This window comes from Hippoglossus stenolepis, chromosome 19 (genome assembly GCF_022539355.2).
Source record: "Hippoglossus stenolepis isolate QCI-W04-F060 chromosome 19, HSTE1.2, whole genome shotgun sequence".
Taxonomy (NCBI): domain Eukaryota; kingdom Metazoa; phylum Chordata; class Actinopteri; order Pleuronectiformes; family Pleuronectidae; genus Hippoglossus; species Hippoglossus stenolepis.
In genome coordinates, this window is record NC_061501.1 from 16,344,111 (window position 1) to 16,366,779 (window position 22,669).

Here is a 22,669-nt window from a genome sequence, read left to right on the forward strand (position 1 = left end):
GATGGACGAGGGGTCTCCACTTCCTCCCGTTTAACAACAATAAAGCTAAAATATCTTTATGTACTTTATCTACAAATTTAGATCCTTTAAGACGACAGATGATCGGCTGAATAAAAACTCAGTTGTGGAGGCGGATTGTCAGAAAAGTTTTATTGGCACAGTTATAGCAGCAACGTGTCCTTGTTGTTTTTTCAGCAATGGTCCCATAACAGTCAGTTCTTTGTCTGATAGTTTGATTAATAGAAATAGTATTGATGAAATATGAAATATGACTCAGTGGAAGTGATTGTCAGAGCGATCGTGTAAAGTGCATCTGCACAAAACATAAAGAGAGTGACACTGAGTATACGTGAAATCACCGGGGGCCTCATTTACACAACAGTGCGTAGGTTCTTATGAAGCTGTTGCACGAGCACAAGCAACGCTGCTGGTTTTAAACTTTATGATAAAGAGAATCTATAATCTGGCTTCAATTCACCACCTCACGTCTGCGTCGCCACGCTTTCTCAAGTTTGTGTTTCTAGATCCCAACTTTTGCGTTTTGTGCGACGGTGATAAATGAGGCCCCAGATCTGCTCTGTTGCTACATTCTTAGTGGTTTAGTCTGCAGATACTTGCAGTTTATAAATAGATGCAGTAATGTTTGCTTATGATTATGACTCAGGGTTTTTAAGGTGATGATGAGCTTTAAAAATAAAATATATTACAATGTTTTTAAAGGTTACACGACTGTACCCAGTGCTCAGTGTTGCATGTTGTTACATTGCAAATGGTGACGGAGACAGAAACAAGTAACATGTTGAAATACTGCACGTCTCTGCCTTTTTTACAGATAAATATGTTAAATACATTCTATGACGTATTTTCAAAGAACAGCATTAACAGCCACTAAGCGCATTTAAAAAAAAAAGACAATTCCTGGCCAGTATTGCACCCCCAGTTTTCCACCAGTTCTGACACGTCAGTCGCTGAACTCTGCCAACACCACAGCAGGAATATTAAAACATCCACTTGTCAGAGGAGCCGTCCAAGAGCCGCCTGCCTCAGTAGAAAGCAGGGTTTGTGTGCTCGATGACACAGCGGCGGCAGTGTCGTCTGACAAACCGCAGGGCCTCCGGCGACACCTCGCAGTCCTGCACGTTCAGGAGCTGCAGCTCGCAGCAGTTGGCCGCCAGAGCTTTGAGTCCTCGGCCCGTGACGCTCTCGCAGGCCCTGAGACTCACTCGCCTCAGGCCTTGGCAGTACATCGCCAGCTGCTCCAGCCCACTGTCTGACACCAGCGGGCATTTGCCCACGTCCAGGGACTTGAGCTTGGGGCAGCTCCTGGACAAGTGGCTGAGGCCGTGGTCTGTCAGCCCCTCACAACCCCTCGCGTTCAAGTAGCGCAGTCTCGGGCAGTAGCGAGCCACGTAGCGCATGCCCACATCCGTGATGCGGGTACAGTGGGCTACGCTCAGGTAGCGCAGGCAGCCCTCCAGTCGGGCGACCTCGCGCAGGCCAAAGTCCCCCACCAAGCGGCAGTCGCTGAGGCTGAGCTCCCGTATCGAAGGGCAGTGGAGAGCCAGGTGGCGCAAGGCCTCATCCGTCAGTCTGGTGCAGCGGCGCAGATACAGATGCGTCAGGCGGGGGCAGTGGGAGGCGATAGTTCGCAAGCCCTCGTCCTCGAGGGAGAAGCAGTCGGTCATGTCCAGGTAGTGGATGGAAATCTGCTGGCCGTGCAGAGGGGACAGCTGGAGCGAGGCCTCCTGGGTAAGACTGATGCAAGTCACCTTGGAGCAGCCTGGAGGAAGAGGAGGGAAGCAGAGGTCGTCAGTGCAGAATGATTTATAGATCATTTTTGCAGTGTAGTTCAAATTTATTTATTTTTATTTAGTCTGTTTTAAACTTGTAACCAGGTCCATTGTGAACACTGGAACAGATTCTGATTGCTTCTGTTCATAATGTTCACATTTCATGGCTCATTCTCACAAAACCACTAATATACAGTATCATTGCTGTGATAGGAGAACGACTGTGGATCTTCTGCCCTTTACCCTCATTAGCATCTTAAGGAGGTTAAGTTAAGTGAGTAACCACAAGAGGGCGCCACAGTAAAACCTTCTTTATTTGGCCTCATGCCTGTAACTATAAGAATGAAAACATTAAAAAACACTGATCAGTTTTCTGGATGAAAATCAACACTCGTCTCCTCGCTGCTCAAAAAATATTACGGTATGATTTAATCACTTTTGGCTTTTCAAATTAAAACCACAAACTTTTTAAAAGGCTACTTTTAGCATCAAAGGGCCAAAGTGCCAGCGCGGTTCTGTCCAGGTCCACGTTATTTGTGTCACTTCGCTAATGAAAGCAGCAGAAACCGGCTCTTTCCCTCATGTTGAGCTAAAGAAAAGTCTTTCTTCTCCCACATGGGAGCTGGAGGTTGGCAGAGCTGCTCCTGCTCCTCTGATGATTTTACCAGCTTCAGGAGAAAAGACGGAGAAGGACCGAGAGGAGGAATTCTTCGAGGTAACTCCACACGTGCATGATGTGAGGCAGCAGCCACTCCTTAATCAAAATGAACAAGTCTAGCAGATAATCGAGGTGAGATGGTTTGGATTGAGGACGTTTTCTCACCTGAATGTCTGAACCAAGCTTCACGTCTTTGTTCTGGTTAGTTTTGGTTCCATATTGTAACTTAAATACCAGAAACCTCGCAGCAGATACACTCTTATTGAATATGAGCAGACAGAAAGGTTTTACCTGAGAGGTTCAGGTGTTCCAGGTTGGGGCAGCGGGACACCACCTCAAACACAGCGTCATTAGAGATGTTATAACACCCGGCAACCTCCAGGCGGCGCAGCTCTGGGCAGCTATGGGCCACCACGTGCAGCCCCCGGTCAGTGAGCCTCTTGCAGCCGCTCACCACCACCGTCTCCAGGGTCAGACACACGTTGGGCGTGTCCTGGCACAGCCGGCGGGTCAGGACCCTGATGGCGCGGTCGGCGTGGAGCAGCTCCCCCGTCAGCCGCACGGTGCTCCACAGCCTCGGGTCCCACGCCAGGTTGTACCAGCGGCGGCACACGCGGGCACAGCGACACAGCTGGTTGGTGGGGAGGTGGGAGAAGATCTGCAGGAGGGCGTGGTCGGGGAGGAGGTCGATGGGGGCGTGGTGGTGGGTTTTGGACTGGCGGGAGCGAGTGTGGGTGCCGGGCTGAGGGTGGACCACGGCGACCGTGTCTGCGGGGGCGGAGGACGAGGACGAGGAGTTGGTCTCATGGCCGTTGCTGGAGAGGGCGGGCGAGGAGAGCGAGGAGGACTTGGACGGCAGAATCAGACCCGGGCTGGGGGTGCTCAGAGTCCTCGTGCTGGAGTCTAGACCTGAACAACAGACGTGAAGAGACAAAGAGACAAAGAGAGTTAGTGTCTGGAGAGTTTCGTCCTATTAATCCCTTTGTTTTGAATATAACAGCGATTCCTAATTGTTACCTCTGCCAAGAACTTTATGTTTTCATCCGTCTGTTGATTTGTTTGTGTCTTTTTTTGATTACACAAAAACTGCTGAACGAATTTCCACAGAACTTTGTGGAAGGATGGGAAATGAACCAAGGCTAATCCGGACAAAGGGACGGCATTTTTAGAAAAAATAGATTGAATAGATTAACTCAATTGTTCTTATCGGTGGATATTTTCCTTTTGCTTCACCCAAATAAAGCAAAAGTACATATGTGACATAACATACAAAATATAGAAAATCTAATAATGTGTTTTAAACAGTCGCTAGTGTCTTTTTGTCTTTGTTTAACAAATGTAAATGCAGTTATTTTTAGCCAGACCTTTTCTAATATGATTTATAAACAGCATTAAACCAGAGGAACAAGACTTTCACTATGATGTCTAATACTTTATCACCGGTGCAAATACTGAGAAATCAATTTCCAGATCTGGAAAATTAAAAGCCGACCTCGTCATATTTCCACTTGTGCTAAAAGGGAAAAATCCTCCCTCACATACATTAAATAACATCATCAGTCTGTGACATTTAGTGCATTCCAACAAAAATTTCACAGAGAACAGGCCACAGCGATCTAACCCCGTTCTTCTCATTCTTTTTTCTCAAGGCCTGACTCATGCACTTATATTTCCACAAGCAATTTCCTCCACTTCTCAGAACGACTTGCGACAACTGTAAACAGTCCCGCTGTGACTGTACTGTAACCTGCGGTGGAGAGACCAGCGAAAAAAACCCAGAGACTAAGTGTTTCCATGCAAGGAGAAAGACAAGCTGAGCATCTGAAAGAGACACTCTGGTGAAGTAGGTTTGCATTTGGGGACTTTGGAGACAGACTGAAAAAGTAAATCAGACGTCTAAATAAGGCAAAGTTACTCAACATGCTTTAGATTAAAGTGCATTTACCAACAGATGACACGTGAGTGCGATAAATAATCTCACGCTCACACAGAAAAAAAACAGGATGCGAAACTTCCTGTGACACAAGCTACAGCATCGTCTCATCAGATCATTGAGACTCATCAGAGCTCCCACACAGCCACAGCCCACAAGAAACAGCCACAGAGAAAACACAGGTTGCTCAATTCTTCCGTCTTTTCAAGAAACTAAATCAATGCAACAGAAACTGACATTTAAAAAATTCGCACCTCCATTAATGTAAATGAGCCAAAAATGCTGTTATGCTAGTGGAGGCTAACATATCCTCGAGCTTCGAGCCTTAAAGGAGACATATGACAATTGCTATTCGAGAGCAATTCAGTCTTTCACTGTATCTGTGCTAGAGAAGACACCGTATCACTTTATAATTGACAGCTGGAGAAAAATAAACGAAAAGGCCACAACATTCGTCAAAAAGTCTCGATTTGATTGGCTTTGATCATCAGTGAAGAGGAGTTTCCATCGGTGTCGTTATCGTGTTTTGGGAGAAAATGTGTCATGTTTATCTCGGGAACGTTTGGGCAGCAGCGATGGGGGCCTCTTCAAAGCCAGCAGCAAGGGGCTAACAATGTACGGTGCGTCCTGTGTAAACACTGAGGCCCTCCTGACAGATGTGCGCTGATTGCCGCCGCAGCTGAAGACGCAGCTGTGAGAAGCGGTGGCTGGATCCCATCACTGTGGCGTGAGACGCTGGCGGCTGAGGCGTTGGATCGGACTCGACCCATCACCCGGGACGCTGAGTGCTCTCCTCTGATGCTATCTGACTCCTTAATACCCAACGACCCCAGTTTGATTTGTCACTAAAAGCATTTCAAGGACTCACGACTGTGACGTCACTCACGGCTTTGTAGATAACGCAAGTGAGTTGTTTTCAGACATTTTAATGAGGAATTGTAACATCTGTGTGTTGAGTCAACTTGATTTTTGAGTCGTATGTCAGCTAGAGGTTTTCTACCTGTAATTCCCATGAGTTTGAGTTGACATAATTATCAGGTTACCTGCATTAACCCACATGTCGAGTTCTAGTCGTGCAGACTGAACCGTAACTGATAGACGTCGACTAATGGAAGCTTCAGGACCGACAGTCAGCTGCTTCCACGCTGTGTGTCAACATCTGCATGACAAATGAACGGCATCCTGCCTGTCATGTGGATTTGTGTGCTGAGACGAGACGGTGACACCGTCCTTATGGCCGCGCCGCAGATCTCAATTCCAGACCCGTCAGCTCGGTGCGCCTCCCGACTCGCCACTGATGACATGCGCAGGCTCGTCCTCTCTCTCGGGAACATGTCCTCCGATTCACAGCTACTTTACAACTGCCTCCTGTGTGCCTTAAAAGTCTCACTCGCATCCAACCTCAAGCAAGAAATAAGGAGTAGCACCGTCTAGAATAAATTAATCTGCAGCAAACACGAGGTTTATCGTTCCTATGGGACGTCAGTTTGGTTTAATGCATCACTTTCTCGTGGGTGGTCCGTCTATATAGATGTGTTGGATTATTTCTTACTAAGCTTATCTTGGCATCTCGTCTGGATCTTTCCAATGATAATGCAATTTCTCTTTTTTAGCTCAATACAAGTTTAATGGTCCAACACATCTATGTCAGACTTCACACACCTGTTCAAATATGTCGTGGCAGTCACGCTCCTCTGGCTTTTATGTTTATTCAAGTCCATTATGAATGTTGCAAGATTCCTGAGTTAATACCTCGTGTTTGTGGATTCATCCAACATGACTGGAACTACACAGTCGACAGGACAGAGCTACACAAACAAGTAAGAATCAGTATATTTTAGACATCTGGTCAACCTGAATCCATTTTTATGGCTCCAAGCTGGAATGTTTCGGGTTGTTCCTCCTGTTTTTGTGAACAAAATATCTCAGGAACGCAATGAGGTTAAAAATCGCTGTGACCTCACAAAGTGCAATTTCTTGCCTTGTGAACACGATATGTCAAGAATGCTTTGAGGGAATTTCTTCAAATTTGGTAGAAATGTTAACTTGGACTTGTGAATTGATTAGAACTTTCTGGTTGACGGTCAAAGGTCAAGGTCACGGTGACCTTACAAATTCACGGGCCTCTTCAACATGATATCTGAATTCTGCCTTTAGAACATTTTGTCAAATTCTGACCAGTTGTCACTTGGACTCAAAGATGAACTGATAAGATTTCAGTGGTCAAAGGTCCCAATGACCTCATACAACTCCAAGCTTCAAGCTACTACAAGCATACAGAAAATTAATGAAGGGTTCATATTTATGGCTAAAAATCAAAGTCCGGGATCAATCCAGTGGCATCACAACAAAAAGTCTCCACAAAAATCTCATTATGCAGCCGAAGATCAGATTTTCCATGGAGACATTTCTCGAGTCATTAGTTTTGATGGATGTTTGAGGCCCGGCTTCATTATGCACTTCCGAGATAATATGAAGGATTCAGCGTGCAGGAAGACGAAAATCTTCTGCCACCGAATAAGGAGCCACTTCCAAACTGCGTGATCACATGTGTCGCTGATCAGAAAAGGGCTGCGAGCCTGGAGCAACACAGCGCTACCAGACAAACTGCATCCACCCCGTTTGTACCCAGACACACTCTCACACAGCTGGTGGGGAAAGTTAAATGAAGACAGATTTACAGTTGCTGCGTTGCACCAGGTTTTGGATCGATAGCAACAGGAACTTTAATGACGTCCAGGTGTCGTCTATATGTTTTCTGACTGCATCTGTTTATTCATTCACCGATGACGAAGTTGTTGACAATGATCTTATGACCAAAATATTCACACTTTGTTACTTCTGGATATGAGATGAACATATTGTTTATGCATCTGTCGAACAGGCATATTAAGAGGACTGAAATCTATTAGTTTGTCCAATTTGGTGCAGCTTGATTGAATTTATGGGCCTTGGCAGGGTATGCACTCTACTATGCACCCTTCTAGTTAAATAGCTGTGGTATTACGACATTTAAGAAAAGCGTTATTATCCAAATAGGAAATCCAAGAAACAAAAACCTCAAAACCCACAGACAAAATGATGGTGAAGCCATACATAAACAGACAAACTGACACGGGACAAGGAGCAGAGAGAATAAATCAAGTTGAACACAGGTGAATCACATGAGGACAAGTGCAGACGGGAAACAGGACAAAGACAGGAAGTAAAGCAAGTAAGAGACACAAGGATTGTGGCTTCAAAATAAAGCATGAAACGATATAGAAATACAGAATTAAGTCCAACACAAAAAGTCTCTAATACGTTCATCAAGGGATCATGAATCATTACAGTTTATCAAATGCAAAAAGTATATTCTTGGCTCAGATAATTAAGATATAATCCAGATATACATCCTATATATTCATATTTCAAAGACTGCAGTTGCCCCTAAAACATCAAACAGACGTTAAAGTTCCCTCTTGACCTTAAAACCATCCCCACTCCAGGTCCAATTTTCAAACTTTTAAAGAATCTTTCAACTGCCACGTGTACGAAGCCCTGAAGTTGGAATCGTAACATCAAAAAAGATTAATAATGAACTGTGGGATTCATTTACAAACCAACATGGATGAGGAGTCCTAGAGGTGCTATGAATAAAGTCATAACAGATACCCACCCTGGATTTCTCCATAGCAACTATAAGCTAACCGTGTCCACTAACAAGGACCACATGATGTGACTGAAAGCTGCAGAAACAGCTAGTAAATGGACTTTTGGGGTGAGATCGCTGGGATTTAATCTGCGTTTACCTGCAGCTCCGAAACGCTAAGCATGAAAAAATAAACTTTTCTTAACCAGAAGTGCTGTGTTTTATATCCCTGCATCACTACAAACCTATCATTAACAGAACAAATACCGTACAGCTGTTAACCTCCTCTTGAAGCCACTGTGAGTGCAGATGGTGGAGGACTCAGCTCGGTTTAGGAAATCAGAGGAGAAACAGTGGAACATCTGGTCTTTACCCCGGACAAAGAACAACGGAGCGGTGGTGAAATGAAAGAGAAACTCATGCATTTTGAATGTGCATGTAGCCACAGCAAGGCATACTTGGCTGAAATCATTTGCCACTAATACCCGAATGTGAGCTGATCCGCAGCCGCGCCGCAGCAGGATCCCATTAACATGGACTTCTGAGACACATCTGGGCTGTGCTTTGATACCAGAGGTTTAATGTAAATCAATCGGAGTGATCAGTGAAAAGACGGGATGACTGCGTGACGAAGAGGCGCAGCTGCATGTTGGGAGCGATGTCGCCTTAATGACAAAAACCTGCCGAATTACCCCCCCAAAAAAAGGGACAGAGTGGTGCAGAAAAACAGATTTTGAGGGTAAGCAAAAGAAAATGGGAGCAAGAAGAAAAGGAAAGGGGGGGGGGGAAGATAAATTGGCAGTGGAGTCTGCTGACTTTACCAGAGACGGAGACAAGTGCACAGGCAGGGTCAATCCAGACTTTGACGCAGTCTGGTCATAAACCAAAGCTATAGGGATTCCACTCAGGATCTCGCAGTGCCGTGAAGCTCCGCTAAGACCCTGTCTGGAGCTCGCAGGATTATTACTGCTGCATCTGGCAGGACGGACCAATCCATTACCTCAATGCCATTAGACCTGTGACATGTTCCTGCTCTGTGCTGCGCCCTGCTCTGCCAAGACGGGGTGGTGTGGAATAAGGCCGCATCCATATGACTACGAATTAGTTTGAAAGCGCATCAACTCTGCTAGAGACGCTAAAACAGAAGTTTGTAAACGCTGCTGGCCTCTGCTGCCTGAAAACTTTTAGTTTGAACGGGCAGAGACTGAGATGTTTGGAAACGATGACGTGGACAATCACTACCCCTTGCTGATTGGGTCTTTTCGGTCATGACGACGGCACTTTCAAACTAAAACGATCTCTGTCCACACGAGAAGTCTGAATCCCGGTCCATACCAACATGGCTGAAAACGCACGTGAACCCTCATGTACACTTGCCATGCACGTGCCAGTTTACACAAATGTCACAGATTTAACTGCACAACAGCTGTTAGCAAAGAGGACAGGGTCAGTGACATTTGTAATTGATGACAGAATGCATGTTGTGTTCTGCACTGGTAGCCGAGGCTAATGCCATTTGTTTTCTTCCGGTAGTGGGTCATGTGATAGGAGCCCGTTGAATCAGAAAAGACCCAAGAGGTTGTGAGTGTCCAAACATCTCTGTTTCTGCTCGTCCAAACTCAAACGCAGCCCTGGAGTTTTCAAACTAAAACGGGTCCAGCAGCGTTTCCTAACTTCTCTGTTTTAGAGTCTTTAAAGCTCCAGAAGTATCTGTAGCAGAGTTGATGAGTTTCCAAACAAAAAGCAGCAGTAGGCATGTATCCTATGTGAGGGAATCAGAGACGGATCATTTTCTTCTCACGAGCGAGGAAATCAAATCCATATCAACAAAAAAAAACGAGGGTAAGTGTTAAAACAGAGAAAGTTCAGATAATAAAAAACAACCAGGCAGCAGGAGTTTGACCGAAAGAGAAAAACACGAATTAATGCATCAGCACTGAAGCTCCTTAAAGAGAAACATCTGAGTGAGGGAGGGAGAAGTCCTGGGATAGAAAACATCTGGGTCTGTCTCAGGTTTTATTGAATACATGGAAGTTGATATTAGCGTACAGTGTGGCGGCTCGGCTATCAGCAGAGCCTTCACTACAGGAAGGTCTTGCGTCACTGGACAATGTGAAAGACAATAGGGCCTGCTGGTTCCTTTACAATGTGCACGCTCGGACAGGAAACAGACTCCTCAGCTCCGCACAACCCCCATCGCTCCTCCACTCCTGGACTGCAGCGTTTTCTCACACTCACTCACTCCACGTTCAGTTTTCGAAGCTCATGCGAGCGCCAGGAGCTGCAACACTCTTTCCCCACATCACGACAACTTTCCTCCGGGGGAGTTTTCCGCCTCTTAAAGCTTGTCCGTCTGTTAAAACGACACACGTCTCCGCGCTCCGCACCCATCACTTTATAAATCCTGAGGAGGACAGCAGAAGTCGCTCCTTCAAAAAAAAGGAGCCTTTTGTGTTCGTCTCAATCATCACAGCACATTTCCAGAGTGGAGACGACAGTTGAGACACCAGAGGCAATTTGGCGTCATTCAAAATTGATCTGGCCTTTTGCGAATCGCATTGAATTCAGGATGATGTCGTTTATTTTATTTTTTTTACAGGTTGTTAAATCGAGATGTCAAAGAAGTTCGATTCTCATGTGCACGAGATGCCTTTCTGTACAGTTCATGCTCTTTGCTGCTGGTGCGTGAGAAGGGTTAGCGTGGAGTGACAGTCGTGTTAAATGACTGAGGAGGGTAACTACACACACACGCACACACACACACACACACACAGGCACGCACACAGAGGAACTGCACATCAGAGGGGAATGGAAAAGTGAGCGCTGGCCCCAAACAGTTGATTTGGTTGTGATGAGGAGCAAATGTAATGATCTCATGTGGTTAAAGCAACAGAACAAGGGAAGTGCTGGAACTTTTGTGGTTAGAAACTTCTGACAAAAGGGCGACCAGAGAGAGGTTATTTTACAGGGACGGAGATTTGTTCACGACGAAAAACATCGTCTTTACATAAATCTTTACAGTCGAGAGAGTGCAGCTATGCATTGCACTGCCGGTATATATTTATGTAAAATTAACTGTGTAGAACTGTCACACTGGCTACACATCACAGTCCTGAGCAGCTGCCTCATGGAACTGGAACATTTTAGTCTTGGAAGGACTGTTCACATCTTGCAGGATGGAAAATACACGTTATTAATCTTTTTTGTTTCATACCACGACTTGTTGTTTTTAGGTTTGTGTGTCTCAACCTCAGACTCAACGTGTTGGAGGTATTGCTACTTAGCACCTCCTCCTCGCACCGGGCTGGTTATTGAGCTTATTGGCAAAGGAAAAGAACATTTCGGACACTGCTCGGATTCTGACCTGCAACAACAACAACGTCAGCCGGTGGAAAATCCCACATTTTATTTTTAAACATTCATTTTACACTTAGTACGGCTAAGCCTAAAATGGCTAAGCCTCAAATGGCTAACTGGCTAATTAGTGGACTGTAGCCTTTGCCTCCTAAATGGCCGTAGTGCTAAGTTTGCACTCATGCTAACAGCTGTATGTTGCTCAGAATGTCAAGGTAAGTATGTCGGTATTAAGCTGCTGCTTTTTTTTAACATACGCACTTTTTATTAAGCTTTGGATAAAGAAGAACTCATAATTTGTTCCGGTTGCTCTGTGACAACAATGTTCTACGAAACATAATTCATCAATTCCCTGAAGAAAACTAACCAGAGAGAAACTTTCCTCTTATTTTTTGTACCATTGCAGCTTCAGCCCCGACTGACACTTCCCCCGCTTACGTAATGACACAAACCACAGTATGAAAACGAGGGAAGGGGGAAGTTCGATGTGTCAGTTTGGCTGTGGTCGTATCGCCACATAAAAAGCCGAGAGACCCAGAGAGAGACCCAGGTGTATCACAGTGAAAACATCGCATGCAGCCCAAAAGTCGTACAGGAAGCAAGCGTGCGAGTCGGCCAGGTGGCGTCCGTCCCAACTCCTGTCAAACACGCTGCTGCAGTCGACCTGAAAAATGTGACCCCTGTTGAGGAACACGGCAAAACGCATTGAAAACAACAAGGAGAGCGCTTCCTCTCTGAGGCCGAGTCCGAGAGGAGCGGGCAGTAATCACAGAAGAGTTATGAGATGGAGAGCTCTGCTTGCTGAGCTGCCTCCCCCTCCTCCTCCTCGTCTTCCTCCTCTTCCTCCTACGGTAAACTGCTTTCACTCGTTTTCTCTTTTTTTTCCTTCCTTCGCCGCCTTGTTCTGTGCTTTTTCGCTCAGGTTTCCTGGCTGGAGGAGCGGCGGAGAGGAAGGGGGAGGAGCGAGGACAGCTGATGGGGAAAATCTGGGGGGAAATAGCGTTGGCATTCTTCGCCTCTCTGTGTTCTCTCTTTGCGCCGACAATTTCCAATGAGGATTAGAGATAAATCACCGATGTTTCTCATCACAATCACCACAGACGCCGTGATAAATGTCCTTATAATAACTCCAGGCTGCTGCTTCATGTCCAAAGTCAAATGTGCTGAAAAGGGACAGATTAATTTCCCACCAGCTCGGCCTCCTGTTTATGAGCATAAACTTCTTAAAGCTGTGACTTTCTTCACATTTGAACGAGAACAATCCGACACTATAAGACGGTCGTTCGTCGGCCAAACATTTCCCTCTAGAAACAGATGCTTCCCCGTCTAAACAAACTCCTCCGCCTCCCCACGCAGCTGCAGAAAAACACATGCAGCATTAGGTTTCACCCAAACTTAACAAAAAAAGACCGATTTGTCACAGAGGGTGGTTGATCGCTGCCGTAACGACTTCAGATGAGAGATTAAAAGTTACATGTACAGCGCGAGTGGAGAATAACAAACTCAAATATTTTCCCTCCCGAGAGAAAACGACACGAATAAACACCGAACTGCAGCCGGCGTCAAAACACAACAGCGAAACACGATCTATCCAGCAGAGTAAACAGGAGTGTGTGAGGTTGGTTTACAGATGAGGTGCGAGGGGTTTGTTTCTCTTCAGAGGGGAACGTTATTAACACGGTGGAGACGTTAGTGGCGGAGCTGTTTACACTGGACAGTAAGAGAAACATAATTTAGGCCGGTTTAGATCCAGTCCCTTTAATTCCTGCGGTGATTTGGCGTAGATTCGGCTAAAGGCTAATTTATGCTAACGAGTACGGGGGAAAACAGATGTAAAGAATTATTCATCAGTCGATTGGTTTTCAAGCAAATTTTCTGGTTTCATTCTCGTATATCAAAGGTTTTCTGTCTTTTTCATATGGGGTCATAAATTGTAAGATATTAAGCTTTTGAACAGTTGAAGACGTCACTGCTTATTGTATGGACTCAATTTACATAAAATAAAATAATCAGCAGATGAATCTATAATGGAAATAGCTGCTCCCTCGAGCCCTAACTCGTGGGAATGCCGTAAAGACTTAATGCAAGAAACAGACTTTGGTAAAGAAGTATAATCTAAAGAATTGACTGAATCCTGACAGGTTTACATGGTGTTATATTGCGGCACAGCGTCGGAGGTGGATGGAAGGACGGAGTAAACTTTTCCCGTCAGCGTTATCACTGTTTCTTTGGTGCTTGGCAGACGGGGAGGAAGGCGGTGCGCTCATTGTTCCCACCGTTCCCACCTTCCTGGTGCCATTACAAACGGGTGATGGAGCCGACCCGCAGAGCGTCGCCGCTTTGACACGATCGACCCCCCCGTGAGCCTGCGTTACGTCAGCGGCTACAGCTTCGACCGATCAGGATCAAAATGGGTCTTCAGGAGTTACAGCGCGCAGGCCGAACATCTCAGGGTGTTGTCAGCTCCACGTCTGAGCTGCATTCCGAGTTCGGCCGTGCCAAAGCAAACCCTTGAGGCCCAGACGAGGGTCACAGTGTAACCCCTGCTGGGAGATACTCAATTTCATCCCACAAGAGGGATTTACTGTGCAGGGACTGTGCCTTTCTGTCTGCGGCTAATAAGCAACTCAACTGGGTCAGGACGCCACAAGCCCGACTAAATAATAAATGAAAACAGAGACACTTTGCAGGGGCTTGCCAGATGACCGTTTGTTTTCAGGAGCAGAATGAGCGTAACTTCCTCATGTTGATTTTGTTGGAATAGACGTTGGAGCAGTGAAGGAAGACAAGCGATGGCCTAGTTTCTGTCTGCATACTGATATTAGACCTGAACAATAAGTACTATCATAACTATTCTGTTTTATGGACTTTAAAGCCACTCGGTCTTGAAATCTGAGGTGAGGGTAGTTTCTTTTCAGATTCTCCCGGTGGGATATTTGTTTTTATCTTTAGAAAAACACAACATTCCTCATTAGAAATACTTTACAGATAGTTTCTCTGGTTTGGAAACAATCTTTCTCTCTCAGAAATAAAATAAAAAAGACTTCATAGGGGTTAAATTCTCTGATAAAGCCATAACTAGCCTTGTTTGTTAATGTTAGCAAGACGTTGCTTAATCTTTTACAGCTACTTCCAATCATCGACTTGTGTGTTTGTATTCATAGGACTATATATGAATAAAAATGGATAATATGACAGCTAATTTTATCTTATAAGTGATACACTGGATACATTGCATTCATACATTGAATTAAACACAAGTTTGGTAACTCAAAATGATATTTCATGCCCTTAAATTCAACAACATTGAGAAACTAAACATCTTTTGAACATATTGTTTCACCCATCATCCAACTCCCATGTCTGATCTGAGAAAAGTCCATTTACTTAGATTAGAATTACATCCTCTTAGATTAGTGAAGTCGAAGCTGCAGGATTTGTTCCTCGCTGAAAGAAAACAAGTTTAATTCTGTTTTCTAATGTCATTTGTGATGGAAATCATGTCGCAAAGTAAAAAACAGAAACACGTGCGGCTCTTTGTGTGGGAAACATCTATATTCGCCAATTACCTGTAGCAAACCCCCCGTGGGAGATCATAAGTGACCGTACGACTGCAGTGACATTACTGCAGCATGAGGAGACTGGAGGCCCGAACATGAATACTCCCAGTGTGTGGTGGGGAAACAGCCCAGACGGCTTCCTGATTAGTTTACTGGACCACAGGACGAGGTGGGCAAGGACTGTGTGATCTGCCACAGTGTACGTGTGTGTGTACGTGTGTGTGTCCATGCTGTTTTTTAAGGAGGGGGGATTTGACTGTGGCCGTGGTGGTTCCAGACCATGTAATTACTCCCACTTAGCATGGAGGAAAAAAGTATAACAATTTCAGCCATAACACAGAGGGATATTATGGTCTGGAAGCCACTGGTCATAAACTAGACTTTTGTCTTTATATTTCTATCGGCACAGGTTGTTCGATTTCCCTCCAAGCTCGTCAATGGTCAGATCCACGTGAGTCAGCGTTTCCCAGTGAAATTACATAACTATGATAAGTGTAAACTGCTCACACCATCCCAGTGAGTGTGATCGGTACAACGACTTCACTAAAACAAAGTAATTGGCGCACGTGTTCAAACCAAACGAGCACCGGGCGTCTCGTGAGGAGAGTTTTTCCTCCAGGAGAAACACCTTGAACTCTCGGGCTGAGCGACGCTTCTGAACACGGGCTCCTGGCTGCTATTTGTTTTCTTGTGGGCGGCGCCAAACCACGAGAACACCACGTTCGACGTGCCAGAGCAGATTTGAGATCGGTGATGACAATGCATGTGAGGAACGAGCGTGCAAAACACAAGAGACAAGGGCACAAAGGCAGAGAGAGAGACCAGCATGCGTCTGTGGTGGGTTGTGAGAAGGTTAAAGGTCAAATCAGTGACTCATTCATTGGCTTCTGAGGTTTGATTCTCTCTCTTTTAACATTTCCTGCCCAGTGGACATTAGACAAACCTGTGAACCGCCACCAGATGTGTGGTCAAGATGCTACGTATCGTCATGTTTGACCTTTTTAGTGACAGGACATATTGAAAAGGGGCAAATACTTACAGCTGCACTGTGATGTTAAAAATAACAGAACCACAGATGATAACCACCTGAGCTCAGTGGAGCGTTTCAGATTCTTTAATCATGCTGTTTTGATTTTAAACCCCACAACTTCACTGTTTTGGTTTCAGAAAAGCTAGTTTCTGTCATTTTAGGGAGTATTATAGATTTGCATTTGTGTATTTGTCAAATGAAAACTGCTATGAGGGGTTAAGGACGCCTCTTGTTCCTGTAAATGAATAACAAAAACCTTGGAGGCCTTAATGGTTACATTGTATTCAACTAGAAGCTCAGATTTAAGGTTTTACAAAACACTGGGGTTATAATTAATATTATTTCAAGATAATATCAGATTATAATACTCTAGTTTGTTGATTTCTGTTGAAATGACAGAAAACTGCGGCTCCGACTGACAGATTTGTTAAAAAACTGCACGAGACTGATCCACTAATGCGACAGCTGTTTACAGGAGGCTTCAGGAGGCATCCGTCAGCTGCAGCGTTTTCCTGAACCATTACAGTGAGCACACAGTTTACATTCATAGCTCAGACCCTCCTGACAAAGGCGAGCAGGAGCCGGCGCCTGACGCTGCCAGCGCTGGACGCCTGCCGGAGTGAGGGGAGTGCGAGAGGGAGCCAGAGAGCTGCGAGGAGACGAGGAGCGTCTGAGCAGGAGGTGAAGCTCTCGTTCCCCCATTTTCACTCCCCACACCTTCTCCTTCTCCAGCAAAACCCCCCCCCTCTCTCTCTCTCTCTCTCTCTTGCAGGCCTCCATCCCTCCCTCCCTCCCTCCTTCGCAGTGCTTTGAGCCTGATACGACCACAGTTTAGATAAGCATTCTTCCACAATGAGAAGCCAGGCGTTTTTCTTTTTTTTCTCCTCCTTCTTCTAAAACAAAGCCCATGAAATGCCTTTGCTTTCTGGTCTCTGATGGCAGCTGTGAGTTTGTTTTCAATCTAGGGTTATCCCAGGAACACACAGGTTTCTCTCCCAAAATAGGCAGTGGAGAAAGTGCAGGAGGAGGAGGAGGAGGAGGAGGAGGAGGGAAAGAAGAAGAAGAAGAAGAAGGGAGGGAGGGGAGTTTGGTTAATGAGCACCAGATGCCTTACCTTCGCTGGTAGCCACATTCTTTGGAGCTTTAGTTGGTGTGTGATCTGTGCTCGAACTTATGTCAGAGGAGATGCTTGAGCTCCCTTTACCTGCAGGGGAAACGTGGAAGAAAAAACAAGATTGCTGTTGAATACGACAACTTTAAGACGACTTATGAGGCTTTAAAACCCGATATTGTGCGATGACTTCGAAATATTAACCCAAATTTGACATTTTTCTTTCCTGAACTAAGAACTATGAATCTTATCGTATGAAAACAGGCTCTTTATGCTGCGATCCTGTAGCGTGTCTGTCCGAGATAAGGCGGAATCACACTTTCGTGATGTATTTAATAAGGCGAGGAGGTATGAAGTGTAAGGAAATATAAAGCCCATCGCTCTGTGCTTTCATGACATTTATGTTCCTGGGTTTTTTGACGAATGGTTGGGCCTTGGCACATCCACAAAGTCTCTGCCGATTTGTGTGAGTAAGTGTCCGCTTCTTTTTTTTTTTGGAAGAAGAATAAAAGTCTCCTGAAATCCCCCATTCGGCCTTCACTTCCAGAGGACGAGTGAGGAAACACTCCTGCACAAGAAAGAAAAAAGCCATCGCTCTATCTAATGCACCAACGCTTCCTTTATGAGCTATGGCTGCAATATTGGATTAAGGGTTTGGGATTTTCTACGAGCTAAAATTCAGCGACGTACACTTTCTAAACGTCCCCCTCTGTGACTGCAGTTGTTTGTGACACTTCATTCTTCTGTCAGATCATAAATGCAGCTTTGTGGCTTCCCTGAGACTAAGTATGTGCCTTTCACGCTGCACGACAGGCCGGAGAGGTATTCTCAAACCGGTCACGCCCACATGCACATCAAGAGCAGCCACTTAAACGGATGAGACAGCTCCTGAAACGAGCAGAAAATACAAACGCCTGCGCTGAGAGTGAAAAAAAAAATCCAACCTGTGCTCCCACACCACCAACACATGATCCCACACGTACACACAAAATAATATAAATCCAGTGCAGCTCATATGGTTTAGGTATGAATGACATTTTGTGGTGACATCACTGAGCAGGCACATCTGCTATTGCTCCTAGAAATGACTCAGATATTCATGAGGGGTTTGCGGATGTCAGCGTTTTTTCTAATATCCACGCCGAGCAGGGAGCACGAGGCCGGGTGGAGAGGAGCAAATACATTCTCATCTTCGGCAGGTTACGGGGTTTCTGTCCTCGGCCCTGAGGAACTCCGCAGGGCTGTTCGGTAGACGCATATATTAGGAGCTTTCGTGGAAAAACGACTTTCAGGAAAGCTCCTGCTTCCTGTCTTGAGCTTATATAAAGTGTTGGTGGAGGGCTGCTGCATAGTTGTGACCAGAATGTACTTAATTGTGGAGTCACACTTGAAAACAGATGTGGAGGGATGGACGGCAGAGTTCTGCAATTACAAATAAAGTCACTGTTTTCTTTTATGAGGTGACAACACTTTCACCTAGAATGGCACAAATTGGAGGGCATACCCCTCTACAGCAGCATTTTTATTGGGATCTGCACCAAACTGCACAAACTCATAGATATGAGTCTAAACCTATGAATTATTCCCTGGAAATTGAAGAAATTGTCCAGAATCGCCCTTTGAAAATGTTAAAGAAAGTGATGGATCCCTTCCCGTCCACATCCATTGCAAAGTGGACAGGGTTCTTCTTTGTCTCATGTCCCATCCTTCAACCAGGCTTCATGGAAATCCATTCAGTAATTTTTATATAAACCTGCTGATAAACAAACAAAATGATAAACCAATCATCAAACCAACTAGAATATCAGTTGGTCAACAGTCCCCTTAAATTCAATCGAGCTGCACACTCATATATATCATAAGAAAGATGATAAGAAATCCTGGATCCAAATCAAAATGTAATGGATTATTTTTTGTCCCAAACTGAGAGGAAGAGACACCTTCTATCAAGTTTTGTGTTAATCTGTCCAGTAGTTTTTTACGTAATCCTGCAAACTAACAGACAAACAAACAAATGGACGAGCAGCACAATCTCCTTCTAAAGAACGTTATGATGGTGTGAACATTAAAGTTATACACTTTGAAGATGAATTCCGTCGATATTTCTAGAGCTCAGCATGTGTTTATTTAATCACATCACTATTCAGTAATTGGATGGATTTCTTTCTTTCATAGTTGGAAGGAAACGACTTCTTTACTAAAACCAATAAAGCTGCCACAATAAGTTGATTAATCAATCACCATTAAACTATTTTTAAAGCTGATCGATTGTTCCTTCTTCTCTAATGTCAGTGGTTGCTAGTTTAATTATAAACTGGATATATTCAGACATCACCTCATGCGCACGGCAATTATGACATTTTTCATTGATGCTGTTTATCCTTTTAAGGGTCATGTTGGGGCTAAAGCCAATCCCAGCTGACATTAGCCCAGAGGTGGGGCACATCTGCCAAATAATCACTAATGGAATTAATAATACAGTAATTCGTTGCAGCACTGAAAACAATGAGAGCCTGTTTGGTCTGTGTCACTTTTATCTGATAATTATTCATTAGAAAATATATTAAAGCCCTTAAAGCTTGTTCCAAAATGTCTCCATGCATCTCTGCGCTTCAGCCAGAGACCTACAGCTGGATGCTCATCAAAACCAAACCTCACGAGCTCACTGGGTTTCATCTGGGAGGTTTGACATCATCCTGCTCACATCTGGCCGTGTCCCATCAACACGACCAAACACTGTGTTTGCACTAGAAGCTTTACTGAGATTAATGTGTGTTACGTGCTGAGGAACCTGCACAGTGAAGTAGTCCACGGTGCAACATCAGCAAAGTCTGCAAAGTGCGATTTTCTCATGTATTAAGTGAAAAGAAAAGTGGTTTTATTGAAACTTCTGCCCTCAACACACTGGAATGATAGAATCTGCTCTTGAACCTTCACAGTCTGGATTTCTAGGTGGAGCTGGTCCACGTGTTATTTTTTAACATCACGACTTCCAATCTTTTCTCTGCACTTGTTGACTTAGGAAGAGAGCACACTGGAATGTTATTTATACAAACATCTTTGCTCCGGACACAGAAACGATGTGTTCGATGGAGTTTTTTCTTTTCCTGACTAATGTTGAGGATTACATCTCAGATGAAAAAGACAGCGGGTGAGGGAGGACATGAGGGGGAGTCGTAAAGGGGAACACACTTTGTTCTGTGTCTGTAGCAGCGGGGTGGAGTTTCATTTCACTAATAAACTCATTGTCCTGGATCATTTATGACATGTTTGGAGGTTTTAATCCGTAATGTGACACGAGAAAAGCATTTCCATTATGGTGAGAATCATTTATTTCGCTCCGCCCAATGACAACATCTGCAGGACAGAAACTAAACATCACAAACACAAAGTGCCGTTTAGTCAAGGTGGTTTCTCTTTGTTTTTTGTGAAGTAGTCCGTCACATCATGAACTTCTACATGCATGATGATCAGTGAGAGAGGAAGAAGTACAGGGTTCACTTCACAGTCTAGTATGATGTGCTTTGGTTTCAACACTCCATGTCTCATTCAGTTTGAATATATGTTGCTATAATCCAGCAGATTATGCTGAAAATGATGGAGGTGTGTGTCTGCAGTTTAAAAATCTTGTGCTCCCCTTTATGCCTTCGAGCACCTGTCCCTCTAAATGTCTCAGTTACTTGTCTCCTGGAAGAAACGATCTCAGGACAAGTTGTTATGGTTTGTTGTTGTTATCACAGCTTCTTTGTGCATAAGATGCACAGTGATCACATGTCCCCGTGTGTTTGAGTGTTTGTGTATATGCACAAAATGGCCTCCAAATCAGACAATAGCAGGATAAGGAATTGTGGAGAAAAATCTCTGGAATTAGTTGTTATCGCAGTGACTGAGTGCCCACACTCACACACACACACACACACACACACACACACACACACACACACACACACACACAACCAAACACTTCACACTCCGCCATTAAACCTGGAGGAAAACCCCTTTTCTTTCAAATACAAGCCAGATATGATTCATTCTGCAGGAGGTTGACTGATGAACCTGCTGCTGTGATGATATTTGAATTTTTAATTTGACTTCTTGACACTTTGAAAACATCACTTGTGCCTCTAACTTAGGAGCTGGATACATGCATGTCTGACAACAGCTGTGCATGTGACCCACATACAGTTTTATTAATCATAGCAATATATAAAAAAGCCTCCAGCTGCAGGTAAACTGACAATGGAAGTTAAATTTCTGGAGGAAATGTGGCTAAACAAAAAATAAAGAAGGAAGTGCATGAACTAAAAGCAGCTTTAATTGCTCCTTTTACCTTTATGCATGCAGAATCTGTTCATTTCTTTTCACGTGCATACAACATGACCACCAGATGTCACTCTACATCTTATAGGTACAATATAAACGTTGCACATCTTTAAAAAGCATTTTTCAAAGGGACAAAATCAACACTCAGAAGCAGCTTTGAGCTCAGAAACAGCACACAGGCTCTAAAATGAGTCGGTTTATGAATGGAGTTTGGTTCGAGTTCATCTTTGTATAAGAAAAGTATAAGAGTCAAAGTGATAAAATCACAGATATAGAAGGGATAGAGCTAGTCTGGAGCTACAGCTAACTGATGTCCAGAGTTTAGGTGAAGCTGCAGAACAATAACTGCACTTTATTTTCTATTATTTTACTTTTCCTGGGCACAAATGAGAAACTGTGGCATGTAACGGAAATGTAAAAAACTCATTTTCTTTGGTATATTGAGCCTCAGAGTCGCATAGTGTTTTAAAGCGGTAATTAGAGCACTCACCCTCGCTTCCATACTGTTTTCCATTGTTCGCACCCATGTTAGAGGATACATAATCTATGCGCAAAGCCCGGGTTTGTCAAAGGGAGTTAAATTCCAGAGAAAAGCCAGAGTCTTTCCATGAAGACAGACGAGACAGCCGGAGGTTTGTGCAGGGCCGCGAGCTCCGACTCCAAATAGTTAATCCAGATGTTGAGCAGAGGACGCCTCAGCATTACGCAGAGAAAAAAGGAAAAACCCAGATTCACTCGAGCCTCCAGCGGCGCAGAGTTTCTGTTTGTGGCCGGAGCTGTGCGTAAAAGCGCAAAGTCCGGGAATGGAGGAGTTTTTTTGTTGTGAGAGGAAAAAGTTTGAGAAGTGTCGTGAGAGTTGAGCAGCTGTTTCTCGGGCAGGGAGCGAACAGGCAGAGAGAAGAGAAGAGAAGAGAGGACGCAGCTTCTCCTCCACTGGATTTAAAGAGACCGCAGACACAGAGGATGAGGAGGAGGAGGAGGAGAAGGAGGAGGAGGGTTAAAAAAAGATAAGACAGAGACAGAGACTGTGCCACAGACACACAATCACTACACAACACTACACAACACACTGACTCACTGTTCTATTAATACACAAACATACAAATAGTTTCATAATAAACCTTTTATTATTTAGGTTCAAATGTGTTTCACTGAGACAGAGGTAATAATTACTATATTATTTTACATAAGATACATACAATATTATACAGACTATTATAGTGTGGAGCCGATACTCCATTTACAAAAGAGAATACAAAAGAATTATGAAAGCATAATA

The 22,669-nt window shown here is 44.4% G+C and overlaps 1 protein-coding gene across 1 annotated transcript; it reads right to left on the reverse strand.

Annotated features, from left to right (window-relative positions):
* Window positions 1-135: 135 nt before the first annotated feature.
* LOC118098800 (F-box/LRR-repeat protein 7) lies at window positions 136-22,314 on the reverse strand. Its single transcript, XM_035142955.2, has 4 exons — window positions 21,881-22,314; window positions 17,071-17,160; window positions 2,740-3,357; window positions 136-1,780 (listed from the first exon to the last, which is right to left on the reverse strand). Exons 1-4 carry the CDS (start codon window positions 21,915-21,917, stop codon window positions 1,044-1,046), a joined length of 1,482 nt encoding a protein of 493 aa, XP_034998846.1. The 5' UTR covers window positions 21,918-22,314; the 3' UTR covers window positions 136-1,043.
* Window positions 22,315-22,669: the final 355 nt, after the last annotated feature.

Excerpts from the sequence above, each read along its gene's own strand:
- LOC118098800 (XM_035142955.2), bottom strand. The coding sequence starts at position 21,917 with ATGGGTGCGAACAATGGAAAACAGTATGGAAGCGAGG. Across the intron at positions 17,161-21,880 it reads AAAACAGTATGGAAGCGAGG|GTAAAGGGAGCTCAAGCATC; the intron begins GTGAGTGCTCTA and ends TTTCCCCTGCAG. Across the intron at positions 3,358-17,070 it reads GAATGTGGCTACCAGCGAAG|GTCTAGACTCCAGCACGAGG; the intron begins GTAAGGCATCTG and ends TCTGTTGTTCAG.